Below are 24,885 nucleotides of genomic sequence, written 5' to 3'. Positions count from 1 at the left end.
TGGTAGAGGTCTTTGTGAATTAAGGCTTAAATCTTTAATGACAGAAACATCACTTAATTCACAGTTACAGATCAGCTACTCTTTGGCAAAGCTGGCTAGCTCACACAGTAACACTTCATGGTCAGAAAATCGCTCAGGGGCAATAGAAGCCTGGTTACCAGAATAGTGGCTAAACGGGCTGTCTGCAGTTCTGTGCTCCTCTCATGCCCTCCTGTGTACACATGCAGTAGGTCAAAGCAAAGTGCTGGAGAGCTGACATTTCTGCTAGGGGATGAAGTAAAGTGAAGGCTGCAGCCCATTATGCTGACCTAGTGTTAAGCTGAATGTAAGTAGATTTCTTAGAGCCTTTTACATCTTAGGGGCAGTCAGCAGCTTCAGATCATGATAATAAGTGATTTGAGATACTCTGGAAATGAGATAACATTACTCATTTCTGTAAGTACAGGGCAAGAGGAGAATTACATATTCCATTTTCTGCTTGATGCCCAGGTGGTTTAAAAGTAATATGACAGTCTCCATCTGTGTTTTTTTCAATGATACTTACGAAACTGCCTTTCTAATCTCTTCAGGCTACTGGGAGACCAACAGACACACTAAAATTCTGTTTCTTTTTGCATATGAAGAAATGCATTATTATATTTTCCATGCATAATAATTCATTATTATATTTTCCTCTTATAAAAAGATCTATTTACCCCAGTGCAGTTAAGTTTTGATGAAATCATAAAAACAACTTTTATCTTGCTTCTGTCTTGCATTACTTTATTTTGTGGTGCTGTGTTAGGTTTTTTTGTAGCTATATCAAATCAAACAGCTTTATCATTCAGGCTGTCCTGCAAACCATATGCCAGATGCAAAGCCTTACTACAATTACTACAATTCTTCCTTACTACAGGAAGAATTAGTTTTTCTGTCTAATGCAGTAGAGTTTATCCTGCAGATCTGCTTATTGAAACACAAGAGCTTTCAAAAACCTGTTAAACAGTGAAGTTACCGTTATCTTTTATGAGACTTATTGTTAGCATGTAATAATTTTCTGGCTCTCATGCTGTAAAAAAAATCTGCTGACGCCTGCACAGAGCTGAGCATGAGTTGAGTCTGTGTGAAGGGGATATTACACAGAATTACTGGACATTCCTATTAAAAAGCTCAATAGCTCTTTGCTTTTTTGTTCTTATGTTTTGGGATAGATTGCAAATATTTATACAGATAGTGCACTGTGGTTTTGATTTTATGCTTTATTGCATGTTTTTGTGTCCTCATGAGCTGAGCTATACTAGCAATAAAAAGCATGAGTCAAAGCCCACTTCTGAGCTTGTGCCTACAAGCTAGTTTTTATGGGTGCTTTTCATTAAACATATTTGGAAAACTAGATAGATTTTTATTTCTCATGCAATGCACAGTTGTTCATTATGTTTTGCAAGGGAGGAAATACTGCTGGCTCATGATAAATGTATCATATACCATAAACCATGGTCTAGTACATTTTATACTGAGTATGTATAACTTGAAAACCCTTTGTACAACTTGCTTCAAAATAATAATTTTTCTTTGTTGTTAGATATTGCAATATTAAATATTGAAACTAATTTTAAAATTCAGTTAGGCATCAATACAGCCTATGGGCTACCTTGTAATTTTTCTTGATGCTCTTGATTTTTCACTAAAGATTAATTTAAAAGTGAGAGCAACTTTCACAAAGGTTTACAGAACAAAATATTCAGATGACAAATCCCATCATTCATCACCCCCAAGCCAAAATAGCCCCCGAGAAAAAAAAGGAAGTGCCATAACTTGTGGAATGGCAGGGCAAGAGGGCTGATGTCCTTTGGCTCTCGCTCTGGCTATGATGGAGCTTTCCTGCTGTGCCTGGTTCCAAAACCTACATGCTCTGCTATCCCCTCAGTGCTGTCATCGGCTCCCAGGATCTGGGCAGGCTTCCCCCTCCCTGTTCTGGGTCTGCCAGCAGCTCGCCCCTCTTCTCAGCCTCCCTGGAGACAGCCCAGCGCCTGGCAAGGGTTGTGTAAGAGCGTTGTGTAAGAGTGCCAGGATAAGGCAGAGACATCGGGAGCTGCAGGTAGGGTTACAGGAGGGACTCGTGCAAATGAGCCAGGTTGCCCCATGGCCCTTCATCTGGCTTTTACAAGGGGATGTCAAAGAGCAGTCCAGCAAGGAGCTGAGCAGCTTGTCAGTGCTTCTGAAAGGTGCAAAAATGCTTTTCCCACCTGTTCCTGCGTTGAGAAGAGACAGGAGACAGTAGTGCTTGTCCACCCTGTGCAGCTGCTTGATGAGTGGGAAGGGAAGCCTGGGGCCTTCCAAAAGGTGTGTGGTTCATGGTATGGACAGGAACCAGGATTCAAACTGCAAAATTGCCCTGGCCCTGGCCTAGAGGCAGCCACCATCTAAAGCTGAAGCCTCAGAATGCGGTCAAAAACACCCTCATCCCCTGGGAGCACACTCCTGTTAGATAACCATTGGTTAATATGACGCGTTCCTGTGAGGGAGAAGGCACTTGGTGAAAGTGGAAAAACACCTAACTGCACCAATTAATGCTAATTGGTTAATCACCTTTCATTATGGAAAAAATAAGGATGTGCAGTAACTGGCAATATGGCTAGACAGTGCTTCTGTATTGGAGACCAGAGCCTGAGAATTAATTCAAAATATCATCTATTCAGACCAGAGGAGCTCAAGATTCCAAAGATGTCTCTTTTTAAAAATTTATTTAGGGCCAGTATAAGAATATTATTTTCCTGGAGCAGGGCTGTAGATCTGAAACAGAACTCCTTATCAGGATGCAGTATGCATTTTGCTGCTTTTATTTGAGGTATTCAATGTGATCAAGAGGACTACCTTGTTTAAAAAAAATAAGAAAATGTAGGGTGTGATGCCAGTGATGGAGAAGGAGCACAGTGCTCAGTCTGCTGCTGGGACTCTCTGGCAGGGAGGTCATGCGGGATGTGAGATAGCAGCCTCTGAATTGATGCTGCAGCACTCAGGGACTGTGACTCAGAGCCATGAGACCTTGGGTAGCTCTTTTGTGGGCAAGTAAGTGCTCAACACACAAAAGATAATCTAACAAAGCCTGCTCCCTGTGACGTTTGCAGAGCTTGGCCATAAAAATTGTGTCACTTGTGGCAACAAAGGGACTTACTCTGCAGTGTCCATAAAGACCCCCCAGACATTTCTGGCCTGATGTAGTGGAGACTCGTCTGTGACTCATCCTCATCCTTCCCATTTGTGCCTCCTCACGTACTTTTTAACTGTAGACTCTTAAAAAGAACATGATTTCCTCCAACATCTTACACAACTACGCCTTCAAGAGGAACTGGCTACAGTTAATGTAGACACCGCTTAATATTCTTGCTCGTGTAAAATGGAAGCTGTGTTGTGCCTTCAGAAGGCTGTGATGTAGGTGCTAGAGTAGATAAATAGTTCTGTATTTCCACAATGTTTCCATCTATGGGCCATATTCCTTGGAAAGAAAAATAGGAAATTACTTTTGGCATATAAAATGCAGTTTAAAAGCATCCCTTAGAAAAGCTCCCAAGACATTTGGGAAGATTATTAAAATCATAAAAGATTTTAATTATCACTATGATTTTAATTATTATTTATTGCAATTTAAATTAATGGTTTAAATAATCATCATCATTATTAAAATCATCATCACAAAGCAGGCATTACAAATGGGCTCCATTACTGTGTGTCTTTTGGCAGTTGCTAAATTGACCTAGTAGAGATGCCGGGTGGGCAGGATGCTGTACATTTACAACAACATCAGGACCTGCTCCAAGAAACTTTATCTCTAGGCTGGTGTGAGGAGAAAAAGAGGATGCACACTCTCAGTTTTAAACCGTGGCACTCAAAAAGACTGCCAAAGCCAGATATGCTAGTGTAGTGCTTCAAAACAAAAGACCAGCTTTTCTTGCAGTTATTTTGTAATTAGGTTTTTTTACTCAAGTGACAGCTGCTTTTATGCCAAGTCCTCGTCTCATCAGGGAAAATGGCAAAACTCCCAGGATAACTAGAATTTTTCTCTTTGTACAGAATTCATTGAAGAACATTGTATTTATCCTTTTTTATCATCCTTTTTAATAGATTGGTGCAAAACCAACAATTTTAGGTTTAGTAAGTAATTATTTACAGGAGGGGCAGAATTTTTGTTTAAAACACTCAATTGTTTGCTTCAAGTGTGCTTGTGTGTCATTGAGTCACTAAACCACAATTAAATTCTGGGAAATGGCTTATTGTTGAAGTTCACAACATCCCATGACGTGGTGGGATGGGTCAGAGTCTGATTTTAATTGGAGGCCTGATCTAAATTTGTATCCTCTCAAATCTGGATTGACAAACTCTGAAGGATTTTGAAGTTCCACAAGATGTCAGCAGCAAAAAGAATGGCCTCTGGTTTTGTGGTTTCTACGTGGAAATATCAAGCAGAGCATTGCTCTTCCCTTATAAGTTTAAAGAGATTCTGTCTTGTCCAGGAGCCCAGATGAAGTCTCGGGTGGCTTGCGTGGGAGAAAAGATGAGGTAAAACCACATTGTCAGACTGGAGGATATTTTACCAGTTCACAGACTTGCTAGGGTTGGAAGGAACTTCTGGAGATCATCCAGTCCAGCCCCCCGCGCCAAGGCAGGGTCATCTAGAGCAGGTTGCAGGTGACACAAGAACGTGTCCAGGCGTGTTTTAAATGTCTCCAGAGAGGGAGACTCCATGACATCCAAGGGTAGCACGTTCCAGTGCTCGGCATCCCTGGTGTAAAGAATTTTCTTCTGTAAAACTTTTGCATTGTGTTTGCTTTGCAAATAGAATGAACATTATGTCCTGAAATGAGTAATTTCCATTCAATATAATACATGACAGGGAGAAATTATTTCAGATTACTAGGGAATTAGAAAGGACAAAATAAATTTTCTCCCCTGGGAAGCGGTCACAGTCCCAAGCCTGTCAGAGCTCCGGGAGTCGGAGGCTACACTGTCAGGCACGTGGTGCCATCCGCAGAATCGCAGAATCCCAGAATCTGCTGAGTTGGAAGGGACCCATCAGGATCACATTCCTGGAGTTGTCCTGTGCAGAGCCAGGAGCTGGACTTCGACGATCCTTGTGGGTCCTTTCCAGCTCCGGATATTCTATGATTATGGGTTTGTTTGGGTTTTTTTTTTCCCTACTGTTTTATTTGGGAGAGGGTGTGTATGCGTGTTTGTGTCTTGTGGGGGTGTTTTGTGTGGTGCTGTTCCCTGGGTTTTTCTTGGTTCTGTATTGTTTTTGGGTTTGTTTTTTTTTTTTTTCCTAATCATGAATAATTCCGACCTTTGGAGTAGCAATTAATTTAATTTAAAGCTATAGGCAGACATGCCCGGTTTAGTCAAGGAGGAGCGGCGTGATGGAAAAGTCCGGGAATGGCGCTCCGGGCAGCGCCGCAGGCCGCTCCCGCGCGGCCGCCAGGGGGCGCTGCCGCGCCGCGCCGCGGGCGGGATCGGCCTGAGGGAGGGCGGGGAGGCCGCGGCTGCGGCCGGAGCCCGTTCCCTGCCACGCTTCCCGGTGCCCCTTCCCTGCCGGAGCCCTTCCCTGCCACGCTTCCCGGTGCCCCTTCCCTGCCGGAGCCCTTCCCTGCCGGAGCCCTTCCCTGCCACGCTTCCCGGTGCCCCTTCCCTGCCGCGCTGCCTGCCCTCGGTGGGCGCGGGGCATGGCCTTGCCTCACACTCCGTGTCGAGCAGCGGGGCGCGAAGCGGCGTCCCCCGCACACCGCGTGTACTTGAGCGGAGCCCCGCGAGTGGGAGCGCCCCGCAGGCCGATGGGCTGAGGGGAAGCGGCGGGGCCGCGTCCCGGGTGCTTTAATTACCCGGTGCTGCCGCTCACCTCCTCTCTCGTTCTGACCCCTGCCTAAACACAGCTCGGTGTTCAGCCCGCTGCTAGGGGAGGATATTTATTTCAAGGGAAAGGGTCCCTGTGTGAGGAAACAGGGACAGGGCTGTGGCACTGAATGGATGGAGAGAAATAAAATCCACAGGTTTGTTAATAAAGACCGGTGTCTTACCATGAAATGGTGATCAGGACAATTTAAGAAAGTTTCTACTTCCTCTCTAAAATGTCACTTCCACGCTAACATTAAAAGAGAGGTATTTTCTGTTCATAGAGTCACAGAGTCAGCAAGGTTGGAAGAGGCCTTTAAGATCATCCAGTCTAAACACTCCAACCCAAAACTACCACCGTAACCACTAAACCACATCATCCAGCACCACATCCAGAAGCCTCTTAAACCCCTCCAGGGATGGTGACTCCACAACCTCTCCAGACAACCTATTCCGATGCCTGACTGCTCTAACAGTGAAAGATTTTATGTAAAATCTCATCTGAGTCTCCCCTGTCTCAGCTGAAGGCCGTTTCCTCTGGTCCTCTCAGTGCAGTCACACCTCACTACATTCTCCTTTTGGGTGGCTGTAGGTAGGGATGAGGTTCCCCCCGAGCCTCCTCCAGGGTAAACAACCCCAGCTCCCTCAGCTCTTCCCCTCTGGACATGTTTTCTTCATGAGCCTTGTTGCCCTTCTCTAGACATGCTGCAGCACCTCGATGATCTTTTTAAAGTGAAGTAAAACTCACCCAAAACTGAGCACAGTATTTGAGGTGTGGCCTCACCAGTGCTGAGTAGAGGAGGATGTTCCAGAGAGTGTGACTGTTCCCAGGCTAGTTTTCCACAGGCAGTATTGGGGTCACTTGTAGGCCCGGGATTTCTTACTTAAAAATTCTAATGAGATCTTGTCGCTATTCTGGAGTAATACCTTTAGGATTGTCTCTGCTTGGGTTGGATTGTTGGCGCTTAGACTAGGGAGTGAGCTGGGATCATCTAGCTGGGCACTGTGTTTTGGGCAGGGATGGCTAAACAAGGGCATGCTGCCTGTGATGCCTCTGTGTGAAAAACATGAGGGCTGGTGTAAATACCGACATGGCTGAAGGATGTTGTCGTAACTGGTGTCCATGACTTTCTCTCCTGGCACTAAATCAGCTTGCAGGGCTTCGATCTTTGCTACCAAGCAGAAAAAGAGTATAGTTAGTGTATGTGTGTTTGTGTGTGTGTGGACATATGAAAGGGGGACACAGTTTAAATATCAACACCAAGACTTTAAAATGCCAGATTCAGTTCTTCACAGATGCAGATGTCTTGTTAATAAAATAGAAGATATCATTGTTCAAAAGTGTTAAGTACATGTAAATTAGGTTTCTACCATATGAACAAAATTATAATTTACATCTCAGAACTTTGTAAAAGCCAGTAGACTTCTGGGTTTTGAAAGACTGGGTAAGAATCGGTGTAACTGTGACAGAGACTTTCTGATTCCTTTGAATCCTCTGTTTTTACTGAACCTGAGAGTAATGGTATATGAGTATCATTAGAAACTGTGAAGTGGAAACCAGTTAGCTCCTATGGTCACACATGAGACTTAGAGGAACTTATGCAGAAACAATAATGGAAAGTATTGCATGAAATGCACAAAAGCATTATTTATTTTTTAGCATCAGTAGGCATAGGCTTTTAGACATTGCTTCCAAATCCCTGTTAACCACAGTCCACCATGTTTTGGACCTGATTTACATTTGTTACCTCTTGCAGCTAAGCAAAATGCTTTGAATTTAATGTGTTACCATCAGACATTGACCATACTATTCAAGATTCAGAAGGTTCCATCTTGGTTAAATGTTAATGGTATTCTGCAGATGAGCATTTATGAACGTATTATATGGGTTTTTTTCCTTTTTTGGCAGGTGACATTGGTGACGGAAGAAGGACAAGAATGATTACATATCCATAACTCCCAGCAGTATGTCAGGTAATCATATTTAATAAGAACATCTGTGCAGTATTTCTTGCCTTTATGGAGTGATTATTGCTAAATATTTATTGAAAAAATGCTTCTTTAACAATTTCTGAATTAATTGGTGCTGGGAATGGAACTCTTTCCTCCATCCAGAGCATAGAGATGTGGGACAAAGAGTAATCTTCCCCATCGTTTTTGAAACTTTCATCGTCCTTGGTTTGATTCTGGAACATAGTTGTGTTTTGTTCTAAATGCAAATTCCAACTTCATCCATCCTGCAGAAGCTGCCAGCACAGGAACAGTTTCTGCTGAGTATCCTGGCCTGAGTTATTTTGTAACATGGATGTATCCCCAGAGTTTCAACGTGAGGCAGTCAAATTTGCTTTACATAGGTTGCCAAGTACATTTCAGAGAATTATTGACTAGGTCTGCAGGTGGGCTGAAGATCCAGAGTTGACATGACCATTAACCACTGTAAGCCTGCTTAACCATCTTATCCCTGCCAGTTGCAAAGCATCTGAAGGTTACACATAAATTAGCTGTGTCAGAACCCCCATGTATCTAATCCCAGAACAGGGTGTCTAGAAAGATGTGCTTATTATGTGGAGATCGTTTAGAAGGCCAGAGAATTTCAGACTTCCAGAATTTGTTTTAGTATTCATCAATTTGCCTAAGAAAGTGTTCTACTGATAGTGTTTGTCAATGTGTATTTCAAGAGCCAGATGCATAAATGGGACCTTTTAAAAACCTGCAAAATACAGCATACATAGGAAAAGTCACTACTAACAAGACTGTATTCCTGGTGTTCTGACGAAAGGACAGTTTATTTTTACTTGACTGTGAAAATCAACTTTCTTTTCCTTTTCCATAGAAGGCTCCCATCCATTTGTACTGGCCAGCCAGGGGTAACAGCTGCATTCACCAACAAAGATGGTCTTCTGACTTTAGGTTTCTAGATAAGAGGCAGAGGGTAAAATTCATGGGAAGAAACAGAATATTATGTAAATACATGCTTTCATAGTAAACCCTATTATTTGATAGTATGAAAAGGTGTCTTTTTATGGTTACTTTGGTGCTCATTGAAGCAGAGACAAATATAGGAAGGGAGTAGAGAGCATTGCATTTTGTGGAATGAAGACAAATACTGACCCTTGGCTGGTGTGCCAGGCTCTGACTTGGCATCAATGCCACATGACCATCGGGAACAAGTTAGTGTCCTTAGGCTGCATTGGCAGGCCCTGCTGGAGTGGGTTTGCATTGTCTTGCAGGCATTCTGGGCATGGTGATTTCATTTGGCAAATACCTGTTTTGGAAGAATTTAAAGCACTGGCATGTAACTTGGTCTCTTCCAGCTCTGTTGTTCTCTCCCCTGTCTCACGCTAAACTGTGTTTTCTGGTATTTTACTACAGGGCTTGACGTTGCTGTTGCTGTGGTTTTGGAGGGAGCAGTTATTAGCTTCTGCTGTGTGATGGCAAGAGATGAGGAAGGAAACACAGTGTACCCACTTTATCCTCACCTTATCTGTTGGGTCTGTGGCTTCCTGTGGAGGGTGGGTTTGTGGAGATTTTCCACCAGCACTCTAATCAGTCCTGTCTCCCTGGACTTGCCCCTGGCAGGGCAGCTCTGCTAAGCTCAGAGAAAAACAAAGCCTAATTGGAAGGACCTATATTTTCTGCATTTCTTTTGACAGAAGTCAGCAGTGCAAATATGTGCAAAGAAGATTATCATCAAGGAAAAAAAAAAAGGTTGAGATGAAGATGACTGTTTGTACAGCTGTAGATGTCCAGCACTTTTCATTATGAGCAGTTCATATTTTCTGTTTCTGATTATAGGAGTGACATTCCCTACATGAGTGTAAATGTAAAAAGAAACATGGATGAAATGAAAGTCTTTGAAACTGTATAAAAACTTCATAAATGCCATGATCCAGAGCCAGACAAGAGTCCTTTTCTAATGAATGATAATGGAAGTTTAGATTCTGTTACTGAGTCACTGGAATATGGGAGCAGAACCTAATACGAAACCAAACCAGCTGGTTAAAATAACAGGCTGTATTATTCTGTGATTTTGATAGATAAATTTTCCTCCCCATATGTTATGTTTCTACTGCAGCATGTATTTTCCACTTGTAGGCACTGCCTGAAAGCCTTCAGGTTCTAGTGCAATCTAGAGAAGTTTTTCTGACAGGAGACTGTAGAATTTGACCTTGACAGTAAAACCAGCCTTTAGTACATTTGCAGACTAAAAAATGTGTCCCCACCTTTCTTATAGGCCCCCTTCAGGTACTAAAAAGCCACAGTAAAGTCTCCCCAGAGCTTTCCCTCTTCAAGGCTGAACAGTTTCAATTTTTTCAAGCTTTCGTTATAGGAGAGGTGCTTGACTCCTGTGATCATCTTGGTGGCCCTGCTCTGGACTCACAGGTCTATGTCATTCCTGTTCTGAGGAGCCCAGAGCTGGATGCAGTGCTCCAGTGGGGTCTCCTGAGAGGGGAAGAGAGGAGCAGATCTTCTTCCTTGCTCTGGTGGCCACATCGCTTTGAATGCAGCCCATGGTATGATTGCTTTTCTGGGCTGCAATGACAATGTTCAGCAGTTTTACAGTTGACACCAACAATTGCTGCCCACAGATTAATGTCTGAGAAAAAAAAATTACCAGCATAATAAAATTAGTACTATCTTAGCAATAAGAGCAAATTCTTTTGTGTGCATACGTTTGCACAATATAATAGTAAAAAAGTTGGAATGTATTCTTTTCTCATTGAGAAAATAAATAAACAAGTATGTAAAATAATTTTTAAAGTTCTTTGTATTTTAGCACTGTTATGAAGCTTCTGGTTTAGCATCACTATTCACTGGCCATAGCCATGGTTCACTGAAGACTCCCTTCTGTACATTTTCTCCCCAAATGCAGAACAAACCTTGAGACATATTTTCATCTTACTTTATTTACTGCAGTGAAAACTGAAGAAGAAATTCAATAAAGGGTTCTAAAACCTAGAAAATAGTATTTGTAGAATACAGTAAATCACATAATTTTTACTTTCATGACAGATGAAGAGAGAATGTAAAGAGTGTTATAGTGGTTCCAGTAAAAGCTGCAGCAGTTCTTTCACTGATTTCAGTAGGGCTGGGGTTTTACTCTGCTTTTACTTGTGAGCTTCAAAATCAACCCAGTCATTGTGCTTCTACTCAAATATCCACACTGTTCTATTTGGTAATGACTGTAAAGTTAGATCAAGATAGGAATTATAATAAAATTAAGTGCTTACATTGGGGAATATAATTTAAATGTCATAAATGCATATTTTCAGTAAGTAGAATTTAATATGCAACGTTTCTTGAAACAGGTCCCTCATTTGGAGAAGAAAATTAATCAGCTTTCGTGCAACAAATCCATTTGAAAACCAGTGTCTCCAAGGGTGTTGCACGTAGTTTCCAAGAACTGGGAAAAGTAATAGAATAGGAAAGGTACCACATTTTCTTCATGAGTCTTTTCACTGTAATGCTCATTACCCTGTAAACTTGGCATTAATTCAGGCTGAGAACAGTTTATTGTTTAACATCAACTGAGAAATTATTTCTCCTGAATTTCTATAATGATTATCCTAGGATAATTTAATTTGACATGCATCACTGTCTGACACTTCTTTGCCTGCCAGGCCATGATAAAATCCGACTAACTCAAGTGTATTATTTCTTTTAAGTAATGGACTTTTTAGGAGGACAGTAAATACTTTAATATAAGGTTTTGTTATGCCAGGATTCAGCAGCTTTGTAATGAGCTTTTGGGGATTTTCAAAAGGTTAACAAGATTTATATTGTGGGATGTTTTTGCATGAAGCTATGAATCACTCCATGATGGCTCTTATTACTTAGAAGCGTATTTCTGAATATGCAGTTAAAAATATCACACTTGCTAAGTTCCAGGTTACAGACACTCTGGGTTAATTTTTTGGTTCAAAATTTAATATTTTTAAAAGTGCTTTGTAAAAATGCTGTATAAATACAAAAGCCAAGTAGTCTGGGAAGCATTTTGTAATGTTTCAAATTTTATGCAGTTCTTTAATATGTTGTATTTTCTTTCCAACTTACGAATACCTGATGGTTTTTTTCCTCAAAAGATCACACATTACAAAAAAAAAAAAAAAAAAAAAGGGGTGGGGGATCTGATTAGATTTCACAAAGAACAGAGAGAATAAACTTTTTTTTTTGTAATAGCAGTAATTTTTTTAGTTTTGTAGCATTTGGTAGTAATTTTAGGTACATTTCATTATGTTAATGCTGATATGTTTTTTCTGTTTTGTTTTTAATGATCTATCAGTATATTTAGTCCCTTTCTATAGTAGTTTTATTTAAGCCAGAGCTGTTTCTTTTGATAACTCATTTTTCTGAAATTTATTTCTGTTGGGAGAAGACTGCTGTGTTTTAAATTTTGAGTGTAATTCTTAGACTGTGTAGTTGTATTTCACTACTGACATCAGGTAAGAAGGACTGCAAAGTGTTGTCAGTATAAAATGTACTTGTTCATTTTGCAGGCAAGAAGCTTTTAGAATAGTCATTTAAAAGTAGCAAAATGTCCTTCTGTTTTTTTCTAAGTCATCTCCCATAGCCTATAAAATAAAGCACTTTGCTGTGCTTGCCACAGGAGTTGCAGCCTGCCATTTTATGGTCTTTAAAAGCCTGACCACAGCTGCTGTTTAGTTCTTCTGATAACTGTATGTCAGAGCAATGAACTTACAGCACTTGTCCTTGGTATTGATCCCTATACATAGAGAGGACTTCAGTTTTTTTTGAGCCAATTGTAAAGCTGTTGGTAAGCTGTAGGATCAGTCTACTTGGTATTTTTCAGTTATTTCCATATAAAAATACCTTCTGCATTGACTAAATGCACTTCTCATTATGTTCTTTAAAAGCATCAGATTTGCTGTAGTGCTGTCATAAAAGAAGACAACTGTTTAAGGAAATGTGTAAATATTGCCATACACACAGGCCTTTCACTGTTGCTTTTTTGTGTTTCTGAAAATGGTTTAGACCTGTACCAAGCTTGAGTTTATTTAAAGTTAAAAGAATTCTCTCCTCACATCCAAGTTGGTCTCTCTTACTGAAGAAGCCTTGACTGCATTGTTTGGGCAAACCTTATTTGTTTATTTACCTTTTTTGTCTATAACCAATTGCATATTTGTCAAGACTGCTAGTTTTAGTACCTTTGTTTGTTTTACCTGGCCATTACTCAAACCTCAGTCCTTCAATGGGAGGTGTTATTTCAAGATACTGACTATCTCTGTAAGAAGTTTTAGAACCAAAATAACTTGAACTGTTTCACCCCCTTGAAAAAAGAAAAAGCTTCAATTATGTGCTTGTATCCCCAGGATTTTGTTTGTAAGCAGCAGCCAAACACACTGTCCACTCCCCAGTGGGGAGAAATGGAAGGTCTAATGAGAGATTACAGAAAGACCATGTGAATTTATTTGAACACCCATGAGGAAAGTAATATTCAGAATCTGGATTTTAGAATAAGGTGGCAGTGATCAAAAGTGATTTGTAGAAGTGATTTGAGTGATTTCCTAAATGGTTTCACTGTAACTACCTTGTTTTAAAAGATGTGGTTTTATGTATTTTGAGACATATTCTGAAAATGGTGTTTTGTCTTCTCACTTTTATTTTAGTAGGTTCCCAGGCATTACAAGAATTATCTAACACAACATGAAGAGAGTAAACATCCATTAACATTCCCATATTCACACAAACAGTAGTCTGCAAAATGAGCCCTGGAGAGGTGGATTGCTGTCTGTGGGGAATTAAATCAGTTGTTTTAAAACAAATAGAGGGAGGTGGTTCTGCACATGAAGAGACCGACACTGGGATTCCTTGCTAGAGGGAGCTGTGGAATAGAAAAAATGTACACAAGAGTAGACTGGGCTGTAGTTCAAAGAGAGATGCATTGGGTATTGCTGCATTTTGGAAAGGCCACAAGGGCTCGGGCAGTCCCTTGGGATGAGGAGTAGCTGGGCATTGAGAGACTCTTGGTGGGAGCTCTCATATGTGCTTGCTTTGTTCTTAGTCTTCCCTGGGTATCCACTTTTGACTCCTGTTGCAGAACTGCGGTCAGGTGAGCCCTGTGGTTCAGGTATAGCTTCTTCTCAGAAAATCTCCCTCCCATGTGTTCGGCAGAGCTGTGAGAAGAAAGAATGGATTTAGCATCTGTGTTGGCTTCCACCACCATTCTAGTTCCATGGTGTGTCCTGGTATTTTACTGCTTTTCCCCATACAGCTTTGGGCATTCATTTCTTTTGGTAAGTCTGTTTTATCTGTAGCTGCTACAAGATTCCATATTGGTCTATACACTTCCTGTTCATTTCTCAAAGGATAGATTTTCAGAGGGCTCTTTACATACCAAAACCCTGAACCCTGAACCATTTGCTTCTCTATGCTCAGTACCTGCCTCTGGTTAACTTACAAATGAGCTGCCAGGTTCTTCTGGGTATTCTTTTTCTCTGATTAATTTTTTCTTATGTTTAGAAATTTGAGCATAATGTCAACCCCAGCTATTCATGAGATAAGTGAATGTGCAATATTGCTTTAAAAGTTAATGGAAATTTAGCATGTTTTCAAAAAGTGATTGCACTGATTCACAGAGAAGCTCATTAAGATATATCAAGAACAAGGATAAAGCTATTACACTCTTTATTACAAGTTTCCTAATATTGCCTTTTCTTGCACATTAGAAACTGTTTACAAAGTTTATTGTAATTATCTGTGCACTCTTCTTTCCTGGTGATTTAATACTTGTCCAAAAGATTGGAAATATTGAAATTTAATCTTTAAATCCATATTCTAAAATGTAACATTTAAATATTTTATAATATTGCCACTGCTAAAGCAAGTAGCAGGACAACAACCCTGGATTAAATAACCCTGGCTGTTTACTTCTACAAGCATACACATATGCACATGTTTCTGAAATATTGAAAACCACCTAATGGTTTCAGTAGACATTCCTGATTCTACCTGCTATAGTTCCTTTCACTCTACATTTTTTTCTTGAAGGCATTGTAATTTTTATATTTTAAAAATTCAGGAAAGAAATCACATGTTCTCAAAGGTTTTATTTAGCACATTTACAGAGGCAAAATTTGCATATTTAAGAAGAGTCTGGCTAGTCTGTGTGAGCTGGGCACCATCCTTCTGCTTATTGAATGGCATATATGAGCCTAGTTTAAAAGTGGTGAAACTCATTTGTGAAGTGTTTCCCTCTTTTATAAGGAAGCATAAGGAGAAAATGCTATGCTTTTTGGCGGCGGCGGGGGAGAAAATGGAAGGATAGGAGAGAAAAGAGGAAGAGGAGAGAAGAAGCAAAATAAATGAGAGAAAAGAAAATGCTGTGAACTGACAGCAAGATTAATGAAAAGAAATGAAACCTTAGCCTTGGCTGGCACAGATGGTTTTGTCTTTCCCAGCATAAACACACATGAAAACTTTACATGCTTTTACTTATAGTTTGTGGGGTTTAAAATGGTGGAACAAAGTATGAATCAGATGTTAACTTTACTGGGGACATGTCATTTAATTGTGGCTTGGTTGCTTTTTTCTTTTTTTTTCTCTCAAGTCATCAAGTAAAAATCCTCTAGTTTTATTGGACTGGGTCCATACAAAGCTAGGCTGCTTCATCAACCCACTGTGCACCCCTCAGTCCTAATCCTGATTACATTTGCCTTAGTTGATCTCTCTGAAGCCAACCCACTTCAGTGTCCTTATATGCTTGCATACTTCAATGGCAAAACAAAAAAAAAACAAACCTGTGAAGTGCTGTTGTCTTTGCTGCTCTTTTTTTAGTAAACCTCAAATATCCAAAGAGGCAAAACTTTATTATGTGTGTTTTGCAATCAAGTGAGTTAATGACAATTCAGAGATGTCTAAGTTGCTTTCCTACTTGCTACTCCTTTGGTCAGCTGCAAATTAAAATACTTATAGAGAGAATTTTTAGTGGAAATTTTGCTGTGAGCAGTTTTGGAATGTAAAATAACTTTTTTTGTTGTTAAAGGAAGTGTCTTTGTAACTGGGAAAACAGCAATCCTCTGACATCCCAGAACTGTTAATTTACCTTTTATCTAAGTGACAGCCTGTTGCTGAGGGTGAAAAATAAATGTTTGCACTCCCCCAAAAAGTGTGAGCAATGTAGTCAGTCTCTGAGGAGCAGGCACTCATTGCCTGTGTGGTCACAGCAGCTTTCATCACCAATGGATCTAGCTGTTAACTGGAGCTACTGTGGTATAAAGCGGTAATAGTAATAATGGTAATGCAAATCCAGCCTTGATTACAACAGGGCAGATCCCAAGCAAGGAAAATTAGTGTAACTCTCAGGGCACAGCAGGGGGAATTTAATGCAGTGCCTCTAGGGTTGTTGTGAGCATAGGGAACGGGCACTCTTTTCAGTGTGGTTTTTGGTCCTATTTTGTGGACTCTAAGTTTTTGTCAGGATAAAAGTTCAGGGCTGGTATACAGCTCATTCCAGCAGGAAACACTGTCTTCCTGGCTGGCTGGATACCACCTTCCATCTTTCTGAAGATACAACTTAATACCTCTCTTTACTTGAGTTGTACTGAAAATGGGAGAGCTTTTTGTGTATTGCTTCTTTTACCACTGTTGGCAGATACTAGTAGAAAACTGGGGTAAAGGGCCACATAACTGAGATGAAAACAAATAAATTGTTCCATATTTTTCCTGTAGTACATTATATATTGACATTGAGATAACACTGCATGTCTGAGAATAGGCCAACCTTTACAATTACCCATTAAGCAGTGTTTGCTTTGGCCTGTAATAAAAGAATTCTAAGGGATTCCCCTTGCCTATTCTTTTAGTTAAGCTTAATGGGCAGTTCATCTGCTAAAACTTTTCTCTTTCTGTAAAAACAAACTTGCCTTTAAACAAACCTTCTGATGGGAATTAGAAGAAGACTTTTGACCTGTTGACTGCTGAGATGCCAGTTATTGCTACAATGTGCATTTTGAAATTGCTTGATGATTCCTTGACGAGAAGAACTCTGTCCCTGCTTGCTGGTCCCTCTTAACTCTGAAACAGAGCCTGTGGTTTTAGTCATGGTTCATCCCAGTAGGCTGTACTGCTTCCTGCCTTGGTTATAGCCATTTTAACTGTAGCTAGAGGGAGAGAGAGATGCTTCTCTTACAGGTAAGAAGTGGAGACAAAATTACATTATCATCCTTTATCAAAGATTTTGGGTTGACAAGACCAAGACCAGATACAGGAGATTTCAACTGTTTTGGGGTTTTTTTTGTTGTTGTTATTAAAAAAAAAAAAAAAAGGAATAAAAAAAAGCCTTTGAGAAATTCAGGCAGTATATGTTAGAGCCAATGGAGTAGAACAAACAATGTAGTCCTCTCATGAAAATAATTTAACATTATAATAAGAGGAATAGTAATTTAAGACATAAACATCTGCTATGCCTCAGTATATGAAGTACAAGAAGAGAAGACAAAATATAAAAGCCCTCAGTGGTAGTTCCTTGCAACTTAATCTTTGACTAGCAAAACTTGAATGTGTAATGTCCCTGGTGATTAAGGAGAATTTGTGAAATAAAGTGGAAACTTGTAAAATTAAATGAACTGTAATATGGCAGGCAAAATAATGAGACAAATTTCAGAGGGAACTAAAAGGAAAAGAGAGCATATAGCTTCCTGGTGTTTGGCCAGCCTTGGGAAACTCTGCCTGGGTAAATTCCAAATGATGGAAACTGTAATAGAATCAATTTCTCTTCATAGTTTAAATGTGTCTATAATCATATTTGAAAGTCTCACAGATGCTTTGCTAACAAAGAAATTGGAAGATATGTTTTGATTTTAAGTTATGAAGGGTTTCAGAGTTCCTTGTTAAAAGAAAAAATCTATACGCCTTGTGTGACACCCTCTCTGAATCCTTGGGGAACAGAATTTTTGCCATAGTCATGAATATATGGGTTTTGATCAAAGGTAACACAAATCCTCATAGCACATAACACAAAAAGACAGTAAAATGGCCTTTAATATCAAAGATAAATTTGGGGAAAATATATAGAAATTTTTGCCTAATGAGATTGAACAGCCTGGATTATGAATCGCTGATCTTGAGGACTAACAGCAAGACCTGAGTAACTGTTTCCTAAACAAGACCAAGAGTTGTGTTGCATCACTGGCCTGCTCAAGGAGCTGACAAAGCATGGAACCATTTATGAGTGTATTATAGAAATGCCTATATTTTTAATATATATTGCACATGCCTGACTCTCACATTTTGAGAAGATACAATGTCATCCACGCAGGGAGATAATGAAGGTGTGAAGGAACTCAAGGGAGAGTAGCCTTCTACTGGAAGAAGGGCACTGTTCGAGGTTATGCAAAGCCAAGAGGAAGGGTGGGTTGTAGTGCACAGTTCCTCTTTGTGCCACAGAAAATGAAGTGTGTAAGTTCAGATCTTAGAGGGAAGTCCTCAGTTCCCAGAGGGCCCTATCAGAGAAATCCTATCTCTTCCTCTGTGCTTAAATTTATAAAGTCAAGAGAATATAAAAGTGTTCAAATTATGAAAAAACTTTTATATTCTGTTATTTTTATATTTTTTAAATTGCCTAATATTTCTGGGCTACATTCACTATTCTATTTTAAACTGATTATCCTCCTACAAGTGATATTCTCTTGCCATATTACCTGCATTTAGAATTAGTTTTTAATTTTACTTAGAAAATGAAGTCTGAATTAAGAGCAGATCTATAAAGCTAGAAGTAGGTAAGGGCAAATTATGTAGGCAACTTACCTGCCCTTTGCATTGAAGTCTGTGATGCCAGGTACTTTCTCAAATTTCTGTTATTGATGTCCAGCTGAGATACAGTCAGTAGAAGCAACAGACTTGTAGCTGCAAATGTCAGGTGAGCTTGTATTCCTAGCAGCAAAAAGGTATTTACATCTAAAATTAATAACATACTGAGGAAAGCTGTATGTACATACAGGAATTAAAATAGAATAACAGTATTTAAAACTAACCATGATTAAGTTTTCTGAATTTGTCCTGTACTAACAATATTCCACTTAAGAGAAGTCCTAAGAAAAGGATTCAGAAACAGCAATATTATGATGGATCTGGTAACTGAAATCCCAATTTACTTTGAATCATTTTTTTTCTGGAAATTAATGACTTGGAATGCCTTTACTAATATGTTGCTTTACTGAGTGAAATGTATGTAAAATTGACTCTTAGGTTGATTAGAACAGCAGAATCTGACTATGATTAAAACCACTGTGGGTATCAGTCATCAGATGTCTGGAATTTGCTATTTTCTTTATGCAAGTTAAACAGCTATTTTTTATTTGAATTTTGTTACATATAATATAAAATAAAATAATTTCTTAAATACAGAATATGATCTTTGATGGGTCATTTCTACTGTTTTGAATTTTGCTGCCCAGAAATAGAAATTGGGCTATATTTAGTTCTACAAATTTGTCACCTAGTGCTATCTCAGTTTCTTTTATACTAAAAAATCAGCAATGACCAGTTAAATAAAATCATGCAGCTTTGGTATTGTTCATTATCCACACGGGAGCCAAGCGTCTGTGCTCCTGTGATAAAATTAGCATCTCTGATACTCCACTGTGACCACAGGCGGAGAAAGGCAGTAGGTAGCAAAAGCGGAACTGCTAAGCATGCCCACATAAGAATGTCACACTTAGGTAACTGAGTGTCCCTCAGGTCAGCCTACGATAAGAGCAAAGTCAAACAAGGCTGAATCCTTGATGTTTTGTGTTTTAAGTATCTGAAAATTGTTCACGACCAGCCTCGACCTACAAGACCTCAAATGATCATATGAGCAAGGCAATAAATCGGTGGTAACTTGCCCTGGGGCCCATGTTGTAGTTGTGATGTTGTGAAAGTTGCATCTAGTGTTAGCCTGTCCACATAGATCTGCCTGCTATTTCAGGGTTCTCAGACAGAAAAATTTTATACTCACTTTTACTGAAGGGGAACTATGGTGGCTGAATGGGCATGGCTGAAGGGTTCTGCATCGTATCAGTGCAATCCAGTGGAGATGCACGGGAATACCACAGCATCAGGAGAGCTGGGGAACCACTTGCTTTCCAAAACTCCACACCTGAGCAAGATTTTGGCAAAGCCAACGGTTTGTAGCCCTGCAGTATTTGCCAAACATCCAGGACGCGGCCTCCCGCTGTGGGACAGACTGATTCACCTTCCTGACAGAAATCAGAAATGGAATGTAGTGGGCATAACAGAAAATCATTTCTGTAGGAAAAGACACTTCAAAAATTATGATATCCAGAGGAATGGACAGCAGCTTTTGCAATGCCGACATGCTTCAACGTGGACTAGTACAATTTTACATCCAGGCTGTACAAAAGCAAACTTTGAAATCATGTCAAGTGCCCAGGAATACCAAAAAGAAGAAAAAAAGTGTAAAGGTAACTGACATTATCACAGCACAGCAAATGTTGTATTTAGAAAAACCAAAAAGCAAAACCAGCTTATGTCTTTGTTTACTGTCAGGGGTTTGGCCATTGGTAAAAGCATTATTATGTGGGGATGTTTTCTAGCTACCAACCTTTTTAATTTTTTTTTTAATCAGTGGTAATTGTGGTTTTTAGTTATATCTTCTATTTAATGTAATAGCTTTGTGAAGAGCCCTTATGGCAATGTGGTGAGTACTTACTGGGGTTTTCTGTGTGATACCTAATACAAAATAATATCTCCTATTTTAGGGCTTTTAAAAAGTATTTGTCTCTCTCTTTATGATTTTTATAAGCTGATCAAAAATATTTTCTGAACTTGGCTTTTTTATAAAGCATATATTCGATACATTAAAAATGCAAAAACAAAAGAAAGTATTCTTTTCTACTTTCAGGGTGTTCAGCTCTCACCTGTGACTGTTGTTTACCTTCTTTCTTAATATTAACCATACCCAAAGCCTCAGTAAGTGCATGTACAGAGCTCAGTGGGACTTCTTGTTAGGAATATTCTCTGCCTCACTAGTCAGGAGAATAAACCATTTTCTCTGAGGTAGGTTGTTTTGTTCACATCAGCACAGCATTGAAGGAATTCCTTTTAAGAATCACAGTTGCTAAGGTATTAGCACAAAAGTAGTGCTTAAGTTATTCTTACTCCTCTTTAAATTTGAATAAATAGTTCTTCATTGCTCTTCGCCTAAAAAATAATTACTGTATATTGGGAGGGGGGATTACAAGTTGTTTTCTTTTACTTAAGTCTTGCGTCACTCCAGGAAGAAAGATTACAGTGTCAGGCAGGATATCACCTCATGAAAAAGTTAAACTGGTCTAAGTACCTGATTTCTTTAGATTTAGTTGTGCTTTACCTCAGAATGCCTCTGCTAACAGATGTCAGGTGTTGATCGCTTTAACGTCTTACTAAGGGCTGTCAGGAGGCTACCAAACCCAGACAGTTCCATCCAGGAGCCTGTTAATTATGTTATGTCAAGCTAAATTAGCCTGTTTTCTGCTTGGTTTTATTTTTGAGCAAATGAAACTTCTTACCTTGATGTTTTCATGTGAAGTTGAGGCAGGGAATGACTCAAAAAAGGTACATGTTTTAAGTATTGGCCATTACTTTCTCAAGAAATAAGCTCTGTAATTAACTGATGTCTGCTAACAGGGTCTTCCAATTATGATATATGGGAAGGCTTAACAAACTGGGTTGTCTGGGTCACAGTTCTGTAATTACTCTTAGTAATATTTGTTCAGGGACCATCTTAAAAGTTGTCCAAACTATCCAAGAATTTTGTTTGCTCATTTGTTGGTTGATGTCTCAAGGAGCAAACGCTTTCTGACAGACTGTGTGCTACCTATCCATATTATGAATAGTGCAAGAAAAAGCAAGCACAAACCCTGGAGGTGTCCCGATCAGAAAAGAGCAAGCTTCATTCTCTTTTTACCAAATTTATTCAAGGTGTCAAAAATATTTTGAGGGATAACTGGAATTGTAGTGAATCTGAACATTTAAATATAAATGATGACATTCTTTGTTACTCAAGCAGACTAATGAATCTGAAGTATTTCAATAAAAGACACATCATACTGGCATTTTATGAGTCACAGACAAATTTAGTGTCATGTCATAACCGAGGTACAGTGGGTTTTATGAGAGGAACAGTGAGAAATAACTAAGTTGGTACACGTGGAGAAAAGAGGTGTGCTGTTGTCTAAGATTTTTGTCTAGTTTGTACCACAGGACAGCTACTTTGAATCTTCCTTCATCTGTTGCAAACCCAAGGAATAATTTTATGTCAGAAAGATTTAGCTTTTTTTCCTTCAACTATTATAAATGTAGCATAGACAAAATGATTATTTTTTTAATGTCTTATCTTCCACTGAGACATACTCCAGGAACTGTTGAATGCTGTTGTGACTTTTCAGCACCAGAATTCCATAACCCTACCTACCCTATGATTTAGTCACAAGCAGAGTTTTCAAAATAAAATAAATACCATGAAGAGTTAATTTTCTGTTCTTGTAAATGCTTGTTCTTATTTTGGATTCTGATGTTTGAGGTTTTAGCTTAATCTCTAAGTTTGTGTAGTCCCTCATACATCTGAGGGACCATTTTGAGTCTTTGATCATAGTGTATAAAGTGAATGAATAAGGTGGTGCAAATACATACATTAAAGAGAGATGGTAACTCATTGTGTGGGCACTGAGATAGTTGTATTTGACAACTTATGGGTGTTGCAAAAGCCACGTTAGTAGTTTTGCTCAAAAGCTGTTGCAGTTTTCAGTATATGTTCCTTATGATATGAGAAGATTCCATTCTGTCTGGAATGCAGCCCATGTTATGAAAGTGCTGATTTGTGTTTGCTCAGAAAAGCCATAATCTAATTTCTTTTTTTTCTCCCAAAACCATCAGAGGTGGCTGAGACAACAATAAAATCCATAAATAGGAAATATAGCAGTTATTTTGTAATGTGTTAAAATTCATTTTACAAAACTAGGAACTGATAACACAGGCATACAAAACTGTGAGGAGTTCAGAACAGTATGTTTAATCTTTACAACTACATGTTTAAATGTGCAAAATTTTTTAGTAAATCCTGGATTTTTATTCATTTTTATGCATGAAGTCTGAACAGCAAAAAATATAAGATCCTTCCATTTGGTCCTTCAGAAGTGGCACTCTGCCCTGACTGATTTCTGGTTTGAATTCTGTGCAATACCTCCCACGTACTGACAGTGCCGAATCTTTTAGAATGGCGTGCTGGGGCCCTATCTGCAGCATTGCGATACCCAGGACTCTAGACCAGGGGCGCACAGTTTGGAAAAAGTCAGGAGAATAGGACTCTTGCAGGTAATATTCCACAGCAGATTAAACTGCACTGCATGATACTTCTTTTTTCTGCATCAGGGAACTCTTGGTTGGGCTGTAGCATCCAGAGGGACGCTACAGGATTTTTGTCTTTCCTTAACATTTCTGTGGGTTCATTTTGGTGGGTTTTTCAACAAAGCTAAGTCACAAGAGAAGTAAGTGCATCTTAATGGGGGTATTTCATTGTTTGTAATTAAAAATCTTAGTCATAATTTGTAAAACAGAAGTTAATGAAGAGTTGAATGGTGTAGTGTAAGGCGGTCTCTTCTGCAGATTCCCTCTTTCAGGCATTCACAGCCTGATTTCTGCCTACTAATTAATATCACTGACTGTGTTAGACCAGGGTGAGTATATAAAAACCTTTGGGGCATTCCAGGCACAAGTAATTCCAGCCTCTTTTTAGAACAATGGGCTAACACCTTAGACTGTGAGAGGTTTGAGCTTTGGATCCTCTGCCGTTACAGTATCAAAATTTCTGGGTTTTTTTCCTGGCCTGTTTGCTTGAATTGAAGGGTTTATTCTGATGGTGATAAACTTCCATGTGTTCACATAATCAGATACATGTGAACTCATAAAATTCCAAGCGTGATATTACATTGTTGGAGGCAACAAAAGCTCAACAGGCATGATGTAAAGACAAGAATATTCAAATAGGAATACAAAACAAAGAAAAACTGTTAATATTATTCTACTCTGCTTTTAGACTTTTGATAAAGATACTGTCTGACTGTCTTGTATCAGACAATTTAATTCAAAGGTAGGCTAACAAATGAAATGAACCTACAGGATTGGACCCTAAAAGATTAAAATGAAAATATTTCAGGACTATTTCAGTTTTTAAAATCTTTGCAGTGTTCTTTGAACTGATTTGTTTCCAAGGGAACAACAATCTGCAGAGCTATAAATCTCTTCAATAGTAGCATATCACAGGTAAGAAACCCATATTCCCTGGCAGTGTTCATAATTTTTTGTTTGTTGGACAAGTAATTTTTCATTTTTTCCTCATCCTTCACAGTTTCATGTAATTTAATTTCCTTGTGGTGTTAGAGGAACTCTTGGCAAAAATAGTACATGTGACACTTTTCTGAGCATTATTGATATAACAATAGAAAATAAGAAATAGTTGAGGGATTTATTTTGGAGCAGAAAGTAAGTCACAGGCTGTGCCATGTTGAAATACCATTTCGTCAGGTACCATCCAGGCTGGAACAGCTCTGTCTACACAATGCTTCAATTCTGTTTAGCTTTCCAGTCCTAAACCAAATCCAGTCAGAGGGGGAAAAAACCAAGAAAATAAAAGATTTGTGGAAATTTTGACTTTACTGGCAAAGCAAATCCACATGGGAAAAATTCTCACTGAGAATTTAAAGCCCAGCTCTCCAAAGCTTTTCTGGGAGGTGTAGAAGTACCTAGGTATTGTGTTTTGCTAACCTGTAAAACACAGCCTCACCTCTGTGGGAGCTCTACATAAGTTCCTGTTGGCAGTACAGGGGATCTTTTTGTGGTAAATGAACAACCCAGGGATGGGACTTGGGAATGCTTTATTGGGAGCATGGAGAAGTAAACTCAGCAAGCTGTATATCTTACATACACTACAGCATTACCAACCCATCCCCTCAGTGGGTTGGTTTGGGGATTTCAGTAGAAACGACTATTGCAGAATTTCTTGAATGAAACACAAGCATTTTTTATGAA

The 24,885-nt window shown here is 39.2% G+C and overlaps 1 protein-coding gene across 13 annotated transcripts in view; it reads left to right on the top strand.

Annotated features, from left to right (window-relative positions):
* THRB (thyroid hormone receptor beta) overlaps positions 1-24,885 on the top strand; it is a 156,090-nt gene that overhangs the window by 98,920 nt on the left and 32,285 nt on the right. For 11 of the 13 annotated variants that reach the window (XM_064414624.1, XM_064414579.1, XM_064414593.1 and 8 more), the window contains one exon: positions 7,769-7,833. In XM_064414624.1, coding sequence (XP_064270694.1) covers positions 7,827-7,833 — 7 coding nt within the window. In that variant the 5' untranslated portion in view covers positions 7,769-7,826. Of the gene's footprint in view, positions 1-5,952; positions 6,018-7,768; positions 7,834-19,819; positions 20,283-24,885 lie in introns of those variants that run through there. The other 2 variants (XM_064414637.1, XM_064414678.1) reach the window with 2 other exon arrangements.

Source organism: Passer domesticus, chromosome 1 (assembly GCF_036417665.1).
Source record: "Passer domesticus isolate bPasDom1 chromosome 1, bPasDom1.hap1, whole genome shotgun sequence".
NCBI classification, from domain to species: Eukaryota; Metazoa; Chordata; class Aves; order Passeriformes; family Passeridae; genus Passer; species Passer domesticus.
This window is presented reverse-complemented; position numbering and strand designations above follow the sequence as displayed.